The sequence below is a fragment of the Apostichopus japonicus genome, chromosome 3 (genome assembly GCF_037975245.1).
Source record: "Apostichopus japonicus isolate 1M-3 chromosome 3, ASM3797524v1, whole genome shotgun sequence".
Taxonomy (NCBI): domain Eukaryota; kingdom Metazoa; phylum Echinodermata; class Holothuroidea; order Aspidochirotida; family Stichopodidae; genus Apostichopus; species Apostichopus japonicus.
This window is the reverse complement of record NC_092563.1, coordinates 6042555-6056745: the sequence shown is the minus strand read 5'-3', so window position 1 is coordinate 6056745 and position 14191 is coordinate 6042555. Positions and strand designations below refer to the sequence as shown.

The window sequence follows — 14191 nt, the reverse complement described above, 5'->3', positions numbered from 1 at the left end:
CCACTATAATGGCGCAGAAAAAGGCAAACATTTCACACACAATATTGATGTTGTAACATAATCAAAGTCAGAATAGGAAGAGACAGACTTATATTTGGCTTCCTTTTACAACAAACTTCTCAACAATGATGGTACCTTTCGAGGTTTTCATTACAGCTCCGCTTAAAGCAACTTGTTGTGATATCATCGCAGTTTTCTCCATCCATATGAAAAATTAAATATATGAAGTGTGCATGAAAGCTTGTTTAACAGTTTTTCGATTTCTCGTGAAACGAGTTATCATCGGTTGTTACTTTTTCAGTCAACTAGACTTGGCGAATAACTTGCACACTTTCCAGCGGCAGAAAGTATACATAAAACTGTAAGCAATGAACATAATAGGAATCTCACGGTTTAAATCATTATTACAATTTAATTGTACAGCTAATCGCACCTTTTGAAGGACAGGAACTGCTCCGTGTAAAATATAAACAAGAAACAATGTTCTATAGTAACTGCGTATGTAGGTTGCTATTACGAAAAACAAGAACAATAATACTCCTTATTGAAACCAGGGAACAACTCCCTGTTGAAACTGCGTAGGCCACGCATACAAATAATGCTCCACGTAAACTGTGTATAGGCTACACGCATCAAGATATGAAGCTCCATATAATCTATAGGCTATGCATGCAAGAAATATATAAGAAATAATGCGTTCGTATACTTCAGGTCACATTGTAGCCGCTACCCGGTATATATTACATGCCATAGCAGTTGTCACGTAAAAAACGGTTAGTCATACACATGTATTGGTATTGAAATGGAACTAGTACCACATGGTCCAACAGTGAGAGGAGGGGCTGGGGGGGGGGGGCTATCTATACGCTGCTCATCTCATATGACATGTTAAGTTTGGAAGAACCCTCATTTTCATATTCTCTTAGTTGAAGGGTCACATCGGTATTGACACTTTTTTCAATGCATTGTCTAACAGCTGATGGTTAATTTATTCTGACTTATATATAGTGGTAACAGGTCATAATATCCTAAGCCTAGTATAGTCCTATCATTTTTTTATACAGATAAACAAGCTCTTTACGAAATATTCATAAACGGACACATGCATGTTCATGTATAAATTATTCGCACTTATATTGCTCTCAAACCTTCGCAGAAAGAACGCAGAAATTAGATGCGAATGGTGTCCATTTGATTGTTTTTAAGACTTAGTAACTGTTGTCTGTTTTGTTGTTGTTGTGGTTACAATTGTGAACTTGTATATCTGTTTTTCACAGTCGACTCATTATCGATAAACTAAATAAAGTGCTGATATTTCTATCAACACGAGGCATACAAACGAAGCCTCACCCGATCGAAGAGAAAGAGAACAAAAATCAATTTCATTCGTCTTCAACCAGTGATCATGGCACTTTTAATAAAGTTTGTTACCATGGAAACTAATGTTGTTGAGACTCTTTCAACGTGAAGGCTCTTCTCTCATGAGATGTCTCAAATCATCTGAATAATAAAACACTCAGTTAAGTTAAACGAGAAGAAACAGATGAACAGCGCCAGATAAATTTAAAAAAAAATTGTTTCGGGAGAGGGACGCAGGTTGGGGGGGGGGGGGTGGAGGATTGGGGACGGGAACAATGAGAGCCTAAGCTTGATCCCTTCAGTCGATCTTGCTAGAGTGAACGGAGACGGTACAGTAGAAAATTCAAGTTGAACACGCATAGCGGCAGATAACGATGAAGATGCTATTTAGTAATTCATGCATGAGAGTGGTATATAGCCATCATTTAGGTCATGCTTTGTGTGTATGTGGGGAGGGGGGGGGGTGCTAACGACGATTTTGGTATGGGCGTATGAAACTTTGTCCAACTGTTTATCATGCTAAGTAAAACCAAAATATCGGGCTGCATGACATTCCTGGAAAAAAAGCTGGGTTTAACTCGTAGTAGTTTTGGTTTTTGGTATCACACTGCATTCAGTGTTAGCCGTTGTCCGTGTATATAGGGTAGTACAAAAGTAATAAAAAGCCTGTGCATGTGCACATCATCATATAGCGTATAGCCTAATTGCCAGTCCCAAAACAAACAACGTGATCATTTTTACCTGGCCAATGCTCCTAAATTGCTATCTTAAGTTAGTTGGTTCATAGCGATACATTGTTTTGAAAAATGACTACAAAGTAAGTCAAAATGGATCATTGGAATTATCCATCATGATAGAAACATAGCCTATATATAGTGAATGTCGCAGGATATATTTCCAATATCAGTTTTGTGGTAGGACAATACTCTGTTCATATTTTAGTTGCGGCCTGTAATTAAAGAGCCCTGGAGACTCCATAAATGTCGTGTGGTAGCAGATATGCTACAGGACCGTAGCCAGGTCGACGCACGGGAGCCGTGCCGCACTTCCCCAACCGTTCAGACCACTGTCCACCCACCCCCCCCCTCCCATCAACGTCGCTATTGGGAACAAATTCAAGTAACTCCTTTTTCTATGTTATGGCAATGGCAATGCTCAGTCTTTGTGTATTAACTTCCATACAGGTGTAACGTTCACAGACTGCCCGACTACAGTCAACGCATTCATTCCAGACGGCTTAACAGAGACGACTGTGATATGGACTGTTCCATCAGCCGTGGACATGAGTGGTAACACAGTCAGTCTTCAAAGTACGCATAATCCAGGTGATACGTTTCTAATTGGAACTACACCTGTCACGTATAGCTACGTCGATGGAAACGGAGAAACCTTCATGTGTATGTTCATCGTTGAGGTTATAGGTAGGTAAAAGCGCTCTTTACCTTAATATTAAAGCAAATTTAAATTCAAGTTAGTGGCATTTGAAAATCACATGAATCGGGAGATTGAACAGTTTAGACCCTGAACTTACAAACGAGAAGGATATTAGGCCTTACAAACCAAAATGTTTCTGTTATCTCAAATTAAATTACAGATATCTCCAATTTATTTAAGATATCTACAAATAATTGCAGATATCTTAAAATCAGTTTCAGACATCTCGAAATACCAGAGAATTTCAGATATCTGAAATTGAATTCGAGATATCTGCAATTGAATTTGAGATATCTGGAATTCTATTTCAGATATCTGAAATTGAATTCGAGATACTCTGCAATTCTATTTCAGATATCTGAATAGAATTTCAGATATCTCGAATTCAATTTCAGATATCTGAAATAGAATTGCAGATATCTCAAATTCAATTGCAGATATCTCGAATTCAATTGCAGATATCTAGAATTCAATTTTAGATATCTGTAATAGAATTTCAGATCTCTGAAAATTCCCGATTAAATGCTAAAATGGCTTTTCATACGTACGCCATTTTAACATTTAATCGGGAATTTCTGCATATACCTTTCAGATATCTGGAATTCAGTTGCAGATATCTGGAATTCAATTTCAGACATCTGAAATAGAATTTCAGATATCTCGAATAAAATTTCAGATATCTCGAATTAAATTTCAGATATCTCGAATTTAATTTTAGATATCTGAAACAGAATTTCAGACATCTCGAATTCAGTTTCGGATATCTCGAATTCAATTTCAGATATCTCGAATTTAATTTCAGATATCTGAATTAGAATTTCAGATATCTCGAAATCTATTTTAGATATCTCGAATTCAATTTCAGATATCTGAAATAAAATTTCAGATATCTCGAATTCAATTTCAGATATCTCGAATTTAATTTTAGATATCTGAAATAGAATTTTAGATATCTAAAATAAGAAACAATTTAAGATATCTAAAATTCCCGATTAAATGTTAAAATGGCTTTCCATACGGACGGGTTGTCAATGGCACGTTCTTTTGTTACGGACTAACAGACTAACTAACATGGTGATTTCATGAGCTGATTCCCACAGTTAAATATATATTTCTACACAGCCCGACTGTATTCTAATAACTACTGTGAAAAATGGCTTTAATTTGACCAGGTCCCCAGCCCACCGGCCCACCGGGCATTGCCCAAATGCCCGTGTGGCCAGTGCGCCACTGCTGAGATGGAATATCCAACTATTTGGTATCCACAAAACCTCAGCGCAGCAGACGACTCTAGATAGTTACTAAATAGTTGCTAGGGAAAGTGCTTGCACTAGGCCAATCACAGTCACGAGATCTGTCGTCTGATTTTCGAGCCACAGTTAAAACCAGGAGAGTTTGTAGTCTGAGGCTCAACTTTAGCTGGCATTCTGAAAACTAATTTTCTTTCAGTGGTTTGTGGGCGCACGAACGAATTAAATAAGATAGCCATCATATCATGCTCGTCAGACAAAAACGTGTGTACAGTAATGTTTCTAGGCCTTTAGTTACTGCCACCTAACTTCAGACCTAGGCCAAGGGCCTAGTGTACTGTAAGTAAGGCTTAGTCATAACATTAATATTAGCCTATCGTAACTGTCGTTAGCACTAGCTTAGTTATGCGAAATTGTAGTGACTCAGTAAATTTCGCGATCAGGCTAAAGGCTATATATACCTGTTGCCTATCATAACCCTAGGTCATATAATTAAGGCTAAGTACTTTTTATCAATTTACGGTAAATTCGCAATAGTAAGGGCAACAATGTTAGAACATTGGGATGGCGGTAATATCGATCTTGCTGATTTAAATTTGCTCAGTCAGTAGATCTATCCTTCTGCTATGCAATTTCATGCTCGAAGCAAGGACATTTTCCCCTCAATTTGCATGCGTAGAAGTTTAAGTTGGCTAATCTTGTGAAAAAATTCACAAAAATACATCAAAATACAAATTTGATGTTCCTTGTTTCACTGTGGAAATTGTGACTGTTTCTGGTTAAGATCTGCAGCCTAGATTAAAGCTGTCATTGAAGTAGGGGTGACAAATTGACTTACGAACATGGCAACTATAGGCTTTCACTACAGTGTCTATTATTATCAGTGCAACTACAAATATGTATAACAAAGGACTTGAATTTAGGTGTTCTATACTCAGTGAGGGTTTGAACATCATCCTTGAAACATAGAACCACCAAAAGACCCAGAAGCGCTCGAAATTCAACCCTCCGAGTCCTATTTACTGTCTATGCTAGTTTTGGTTCATAACCCGTGAATTTATTAGTGTCAAAGTGAAGGTGGGGGGGGAGGGGGGTTGAGTGTTAGGATGACATCAGTACATGTCCTCAGATTTATTGGGAAGGATGGTCACTGTATCCTTCAATGTACTGTACTGTATATTAAATACAAAAGCAATGTATTTCGGAGTCCACTCCTGTTTGAAGAGTTTAAGAAGATATTATTTTAATGCATCCAATCCATCGTATGTCCTGCAATATTATATGCTAGAAGTGAGTCAAACAAATATTTCAATGCCTACATTCTAGCCTAACTTGTGTACATGTTCCTATCTGGCACAATCTTTTCGTAGCCAAAGATAAAAGTTTGTAAACTTTCTGAAAGCACTGTGCCAACATTGTTAGTCTCTATTATTATATCAAAGTAAGCCAGGTTATCTCTCCCATAAGAAATAACTCAATGGATTGCAACCAGCATTCAAACAGAGGAAGGACACTGACTTTATATTACAAACTTATATCAAGGCCCAGTCAGATCAGCTACAGTCTTAGAAACAGCCATTACTCCAAAGCGTAGAACAGCCAATTCATTAGTTTAAAGAGCTGCTGTTTGTATTCCAAATAAAATTTTTGAACCGTTATTATGACTTTTAAATGTTTATTTTGTGGCACCATATCTTTTTTATTTTGTCATGCTTTACAATCCAATTTATAGATCGATAAACTGGAAACAATCTAACAGTTTTTGGAAGTTTAGTGTGCAGTATATATACATACAGTAACGGCAAGTAAATAGCACTTCTCTGCAATGTTCAATGTCATACACTTCATTTCTTTTTCAGTTGATACAACTCCACCAACAATAACTTCATGTCCTTTGCAAGATGTCAGGGTTTTCATCAATGCTCTTGATGGAGAAAATCCTAGAGCTTGGACCATTCCTCAAGCAATGGACAATTCAAACAGCCCTGTAGTGGTTACAGACAATCAAGCACCTGGCACAACATACCCTATTGGGTTCTACGATGTTGTATACACCTTTACTGATGGCTTTGGAAACTTTGCAACTTGTGAATTTACTTTTGTGGTCGCTTGTAAGTGTGACAACAATTTATTTGTTATTTGTCCATTGTTCATTCGGTTGGAGTTTGCATGTACTCTGACCATATCATGAGAGTTATATCCACATTATGAATGTACTTGTTAGAAATGTTGGCAACTCTGTTCTTTCACCACAGTGAAGATTACTTAATGAATAATTAGTGATGATGTTTAGCCACTGAAAAATTTCAGCCCACAGACTTGCCAACATTAAATGTTTCATATCTGGGAATATCTGAAAATGACTGGCTTGACAGATATGGTGGAATAATATGCAGTTTTGGAAAATTATTTTTTCTATGATATGAAAGTGTGTACAACTTCATCAACCTATGGTGGTAGGTTTACGTATACTTGTATATTTTTTAAAGCATTGAATACTTGAAGTTTAGGGACAACTTTGTTGCATTAAAGTCCGAAAATCCTTCTAGAAAGTTTTAACCAGTATACTAAAGTTTTATGTAGATTCACTTTAATTATACAAACTTTAATCAAAAGTTTAAGAAACCTCTGTCAAAGTTCTGTGTTTACACCATTGTTCTTGGTATGTGTTATTGACATGTGGTTTGGTCATGACTCATAGACATTATTTTTCTGGGTAGGCCAATCTTATCAAAGCTTGAGCCATCACTGCATTAGCTGCAGTGAGTCAGGTGTGATGTATGTAAATTTTATTAAGGAATGTCTCCCTTTAGGGATAAGCCAGATATTCTTTACGTATGAAGATAACAAAAATTGCAGCAATCATACTTAATTTCAATTAAAATATCAAGTTCATGAACTCTGTTATAACTAGTTCAATTTGTAGAAAGTTTATGGTGCAAATAACCACAGGCATTAGCCTTAATCGCATAATGAATCTCCTTGTTTATTACTCTTGCAGGGCAGTCTGATTCCCAAGCACCTTTGATCGATAGCTGTCCAGGTCCAATTTCAGTAACAAGTGTTGGAGCAACTGTTGTTACCTGGGTACCACCTACTGCCACAGATGATGCTGGTCCTGTCAGGTTCACAACTTCTCATAATCCTGGTGACACTTTTGAAGTAGGGGTTACTGACGTGACTTATACTTTTGAAGACACTTTTCTTCGTACAACCAGTTGTGGTTTCTCTGTGACAGGTAAGCTATCTGAATGGATAATGAAAGCAATTTATACAAGATAGTGACATGCTGACACATTTTGTAGACCATCACAGTATTGTAACATTACAATGATAACATACAAACTTGACACGTGTACCTGTATGTAAGCACACACAGTGGGGACTGATATGAATTGAAGAGTTTATTGCATGTTTGCAACAGTTTTAGTGGTTTGTAGTATGTTTGAATCTGATGATCTATCTGTATGATGGTTCAATAGGTATCAAACTAAAACACCCTCCAAGAATTTTTCATTAAATTGTTACCCAGGCACTTCTCCATGCATGTTATGATGTACCACATGCAAAGTCAACAACAAATGAATGAATTATGTTATATAATATTGCACAAGCCCTATCCCAATCCTCCTTCCCCCTTCTGCCCCCCCCCCCCATTATACCACCCATCCACTGAATTTACTTACTTTTTTAAGAATGAGCCAAGACCCAGAACATCAGGGAATGCCAACCCTCTCGATCATGGCAGAGATTTGGAAACAAAATATTCTTTGATGTTGCATGTATAGTTTGAAATATATTGTTATGGAATTCCAGTGTTGCAATCATAGTATTGAAAATGTAAATCAGTGTTGAAAATGTTAATCAGTGTAAAAAAAATTCTTTAAATATTAATACAGGTAAAGTAAAACAAATACCTTGATACATGAATACAACCAGAATAAAAGAAAATTACAGAACAAAAGTATCATCATTAACATTTTTTCTCTCATACTTTGGTTTCCAACAGTTGTATCAGGAGTGGATACAACACCACCAACTATTACAAATTGCCCATCGACCATTGTTCGAACGACATCCTTGACAAGTGGCTTTGAGATGGTCACATGGAATGAACTTGTTGTGGAGGATCCCTCGCAACCTGTTACCCGAATAGAAGGGCCCGGAGGGTTTGGTGGCTTTTTCTCGGTTGGATCAACTACTACTGTAATTTATGCTTATCAGGATAGTGCTGGAAACATTGGAAGGTGTACATTTGATGTTACTGTTACAAGTAAGTTAACTCTGTTTATCAAGAAGATCTTTATTTCTGTCTAAAAGCATTTTCCAAGATTTGCAGCTTTACACTGACAGAATTACTCATTGACCTGGATGGGCAGAAGATGGAGATGTAAGAATCAGAATGTTTTTCGGAGTGAACAAATTTGTTATTGTTTCTTCTGCAGGTCGTGTCCCTTTTTAATGAATTAAGTATTGTATGTATCAACTGTAAAGACAGGGAATGACATTCCACTTCAGAATCTGACGATAGATTACGAGAAATTATCATTTTCATTTAAGTTTGTGGTGGCTATTAAAATAAGCATAGCAAGTCATTAGCTTCCTTTCATTTTGGGAACTGGTAAACAACACATCTCTCCTTTGAGTATTCAGTGCCACTTTTGAAGATTCTATTGCAGCCTACTTTTTGCATTGATACAAAAATTTTAAACTGTTTTAATGTTGTTCTTCAGGTAGTGCCGTTGCGGTTGTGTGCCCAGCCACTGTTGCAGGGACTACAACGGGTCAAGTTGAGAGTACACTGGTGTTTGACAATCAAGTCTCATGCACAGCTAATGGGGCAAGCATTATGTGTACACCTCCAAGTGGTTCCTTCTTCTCTGTTGGTTCCACCCCAGTTACATGTATATGTACTGATGGTGATGGGAACACAGACTCTTGTGGATTCAATGCAGTTGTGACAAGCAAGTATTAATTCTGATGTTGTTAAGTATTAAAGTTCATGACTTGGCACTCAGAACTTGGAATCGAGCCAACAGAAGTCCAACAGTTTTTCCCCCTTGTGTAATTTACTTCCTTTAAACTAAATATAATTCATCAAATCTTCACACTGATTTCTAAAAGAAATAATTGGTTTTAATTGTTTAAGTGTCAGATGATTGTACTACTCTTGTAGTGAGTAGATATCTACACACACAGCAGCAGTGGGTCAGATGATTGTACTACTCATGGAGTAGCATATACACAGGCACAACTTTAGTGGGTCAGATGATTGTACTACTCTTGTATTGGATAACATCTGCACACGCAGCAGCAGTGGGTCAGATGATTGTACTACTCATGGAGTAGCATATACACAGGCACAACTTTAGTGGGTCAGATGATTGTACTACTCTTGTATTGGATAACATCTACACACACAGCAGAAGTGAGTCAGAAGATTGTACTACTCTTGTATTGGATAACATCTACACACACAGCAGAAGTGAGTCAGATGATTGTACTACTCTTGTATTAGATAACATCTACACACACAGCAGCAGTGAGTCAGAAGATTGTACTACTCATGGAGTAGCATATACACAGGCACAACTTTAGAGGGTCAGATGATTGTACTACTCTTGTATTGGATAACATCTATACACACAGCAGAAGTGAGTCAGATGATTGTACTACTCTTGTATTAGATAACATCTACACACACACACAGCAGCAGTGAGTCAGAAGATTGTACTACTCATGGAGTAGCATATACACAGGCACAACTTTAGTGGGTCAGATGATTGTACTACTCTTGTATTGGATAACATCTACACACAGCAGAAGTGAGTGAGATGATTGTACTACTCTTGTATTGGATAACATCTACACACACAGCAGCAGTGAGTCAGAAGATTGTACTACTCATGGAGTAGCATATACACAGGCACAACTTTAGTGGGTCAGATGATTGTACTACTATTGTATTGGATAACATCTACACACACAGCAGAAGTGAGTCAGATGATTGTACTACTCTTGTATTGGATAACATCTACACACAAAGCAGCAGTGAGTCAGAAGATTGTAATACTCATGGAGTAGCATATTCACAGGCACAACTTTAGTGGGTCAGATGATTGTACTACTCTTGTATTGGATAACATCTACACACACAGCGGAAGTGAGTCAGATGATTGTACTACTCTTGTAGGGAGTAGCATCTACACACTCAGCAGCAATGGGTCAGATGATTGTACTACTCTTGTAGGGAGTAGCATCTACACACACAGCAGCAGTGGGTCAGATGATTGTACTACTCTTGTAGGTAGTAGCATCTACACACTCAGCAGCAATGGGTCAGATGATTGTACTACTCTTGTAGGTAGTAGCATCTACACACTCAGCAGCAATGGTCCAGAGTACTACTCTTGTAGGGAGTAGCATCTACACACACAGCAGCAGTGTGTCAGATGATTGTACTACTCTTGTAGGGAGTAGCATCTACACACACAGCAGCAGTGGGTCAGATGATTGTACTACTCTTGTAGGGAATAACATCTACACACACAGCAGCAGTGGGTCAGATGATTGTACTACTCTTGTAGGTAGTAGCATCTACACACTCAGCAGCAATGGGTCAGATGATTGTACTACTCTTGTAGGTAGTAGCATCTACACACTCAGCAGCAATGGGTCAGATGATTGTACTACTCTTGTAGGGAGTAGCATCTACACACACAGCAGCAGTGTGTCAGATGATTGTACTACTCTTGTAGGGAGTAGCATCTACACACACACAGCAGCAGTGGGTCAGATGATTGTACTACTCTTGTAGGGAAGAACATCTACACACAGCAGCAGTGGGTCAGATGATTGTACTACTCTTGTAGGTAGTAGCATCTACACACTCAGCAGCAATGGGTCAGATGATTGTACTACTCTTGTAGGGAGTAGCATCTACACACTCAGCAGCAATGGGTCAGAGTACTACTCTTGTAGGGAGTAGCATCTACACACACAGCAGCAGTCTGTCAGATGATTGTACTACTCTTGTAGGGAATAACATCTACACACACAGCAGCAGTGGGTCAGATGATTGTACTACTCTTGTAGGTAGTAGCATCTACACACTCAGCAGCAATGGGTCAGATGATTGTACTACTCTTGTAGGTAGTAGCATCTACACACTCAGCAGCAATGGGTCAGATGATTGTACTACTCTTGTAGGGAGTAGCATCTACACACACAGCAGCAGTGTGTCAGATGATTGTACTAAGCTTGTAGGGAATAACATCTACACACACAGCAGCAGTGGGTCAGATGATTGTACTACTCTTGTAGGTAGAAGCATCTAAGCATTTTAATACAAAGGGTAAAATTATTTACTAAATTTTGGACTTTATCTCTATTATTTGTTATTATAGATGAAGGTGCAGATAACATTCCACCAGTTGTGGAAAATTGTCCAGGTGATTTTTTCAGGACTGTCACTACAACAGCACCATTTGCTGAGGTTTCTTGGGACCCATTGATAGTGACTGATAACTCTGGGCAAACTCCTACAATGGTCAATGGTCCCATCAACAACTTTGGATTTTATGAACAAGGAACAAATCCAGTCATATATATCTTTTCGGATGCTTCTGGTAATGAAGTGCGATGTGAATTTACTGTTGAAGTAACATTAGGTGAGAAACATTTGTTACTTAATTTGATTTGCATCTCTATAATCTGAAAGCTTAAAATTGGTGTTTAACTCATTAGTACTTAAAACGAATGTTACGATTCACTCAACAATCATTTGTTGTTTACTAGGTTTGGTATCTAAAATGCTGGGCAAAGTTTTGAGATGCTCTCAGGTCAGATCAACTTTGGTTTTCATAGGCAATTTTCAAATCAAGTTGTATCTTTTTTATACCTCTGGTTATGCTGTGCAGTGTGACTTTATTACATAAATTGCATTAATGTGTTATGTTTGCCTGATAAGTACACAACCCAGTGTTGTTGTGAATCCATCATGTCATTGTGGTAACTTTGCAGTTTAGAATCTTATGAATTATTTTTGGATGCCACTTGGCCAATATACATACCCTGATGATATTCTTTATTTATTCATGATGAATATTCCATTGGAAAGTTTCTTCATGCCTGAGCCTATCAATTCCATTTCTAATTTACAGTTGGAGGTGATGCTAATCCTCAGATAGTCTGCCCTTCTGTTATTGTGGGCAACACACCAGCAAATCAGGCAGGGACTGCTTTAATTTTTGACAATCAAGTGACATGCACTGATGATAATGCTGTTCAAAGTGTACTCTGTACACCAGCCAGCGGTTCTTTTTTTTCCATTGGTACTACTTCTATAAGTTGTACTTGCACTGATAATGCTGGGAATATAGACACTTGTGTTTTTGATGGAATTGTATCCGGTAAGTGTATAAATCTTTTTATTAAACCTTGTAGAACACTGTCTTGGCTTTAATGATGATAAATGGTTAGGTCACAATGTGTGTTATTCCCACAATCCCCATTTGATCCCATGTTATATTAAATCCTGAAAATTTATTTCTCTCTTACGCCATACTGTTAGAGAGTTGTTCCAGGCACTCGTGGCATGTTTGTAGTAATTTGACTTTCTTTATAAAACTTTGTCTTTAATACAAGATAAATTGCTAGAAATCTAGCACACAAGTTTGAAAATGTGTGCTCTGTTGTAAAATGAAAGATTGAATTTTATCAAGAACAAAACAACATCAGGTTTGGAAGATGAAAAATGCATATTCATCATTAAAAAGTAAATTTGTTGCAGGATAGTGTATTTGAGACAAATAGCTGATTTAATTTGATATTAGGATGAATAACTTTATTTAGTGAATCCTATTATAAGTTTATTTAACTTTCTTTGAGATTGCTTGTAGACTGCAAAGCTCTTAAAATATGTTATGAATTGTATTTGTTACCCTAAATTGGTATTAGTACAGTAGGGTAAACCTTACTCAATAGATATTGGTCTTTCCACAAAAGCGTATTATGGGGATGCGGTACATTCTCTTGCTGTGTACGTACAACTATACAGCCCTCACAAGTGCTGTAACTCTAGACTTGTTCTCTAATTTCAGTAAACTAACATTAATTAAAGCGCTCAAGTGTATTATCAGGTTGAGAGGAATATCTTGCAAATATCTTCCTCTTGATTTTGTGCCTCATATTTATAAAGACACAACCACATTGGTAGAATTCATTTTAAAATCAGTGTAGGAACTTCCATCCTCTTTCTGCAATTTCATTTATGATAAGGTAACATAAAATAATCTAATAGACTATTGTTTCATTGGCACTGCAGCTTCGACACTGATGATTAAAGTATACATTAAAAAATGATTGGTATATACTTTTTGTAAGTATTCCTATTCAGTTTAAAAATAGCAGTAATGTTATCTCAGATAGATTGATCAAATGACACATAATACCGACTGAACTCAGTGACCATGTTGCAAGCAAATTCTCTTAATATCTATTGCAGTCAGTGGTGATAACACTCCGCCTGTAGTTCAGAACTGTCCAACAGGAGGTGTGTCAGCAACAGCAGAGCCTAACCTTGCAGGAGGGTTTGCAACTTGGGGGCCCATAATTGTGACCGATGACTCTGGGCAAACCCCAAGTGTAGCTAGCCAATTCAGTTCTGGTGATTTCTTTGCAATTGGTATGACCTCAGTGCTCATCACATATTCAGATGCTGCTGGAAATTCCGTTTCGTGCGCCTTTGAGGTTACAATTACTGGTGAGATAATCAACAATGTCTCTACGCTTGCTTGGATATACTGTACATGCTATCTATTCTGTACAGAGACTAAGATGTTTTTAATTTCTTAATTTTGTTGTAATGCAGTGGTTGTTTCTAGCTTGTCTACAAACATAGAATTAGAACCCTGTATTCAAATTTAATGGAAGTGAATTATGACAAGAAGAAGAATCCGATTGAACATCATAGATTATGCAGTTAGTAACTTAGTTGAACCAAATAACAACATACAAGCATCTGACCACTCAGCATCTGACCACTTTATCAAGTATTGAGGGAGGTGAAGGCACCACTTTCAACATCACTGAACTTGCTATGGTGAATGAAGTTGCTTTGAAAACAGTCAAAGAACAATACAAAACCC

General features: G+C 37.5%; 1 protein-coding gene across 10 annotated transcripts in view; it reads left to right on the top strand.

Moving 5' to 3' along the window:
- The window catches only part of LOC139961430 (uncharacterized), a 91617-nt gene that overhangs the window by 16395 nt on the left and 61031 nt on the right, over positions 1–14191 (top strand). For 9 of the 10 annotated variants that reach the window (XM_071960647.1, XM_071960623.1, XM_071960633.1 and 6 more), the window contains 8 exons: positions 2544–2780; positions 5903–6154; positions 7045–7281; positions 8053–8316; positions 8777–9007; positions 11450–11713; positions 12206–12454; positions 13549–13806. In XM_071960647.1, the coding sequence (XP_071816748.1) occupies positions 2544–2780; positions 5903–6154; positions 7045–7281; positions 8053–8316; positions 8777–9007; positions 11450–11713; positions 12206–12454; positions 13549–13806 (1992 nt within the window). Of the gene's footprint in view, positions 1–2543; positions 2781–4154; positions 4308–5902; positions 6155–7044; positions 7282–8052; positions 8317–8776; positions 9008–11449; positions 11714–12205; positions 12455–13548; positions 13807–14191 lie in introns of those variants that run through there. The other variant, XM_071960664.1, reaches the window with a different exon arrangement.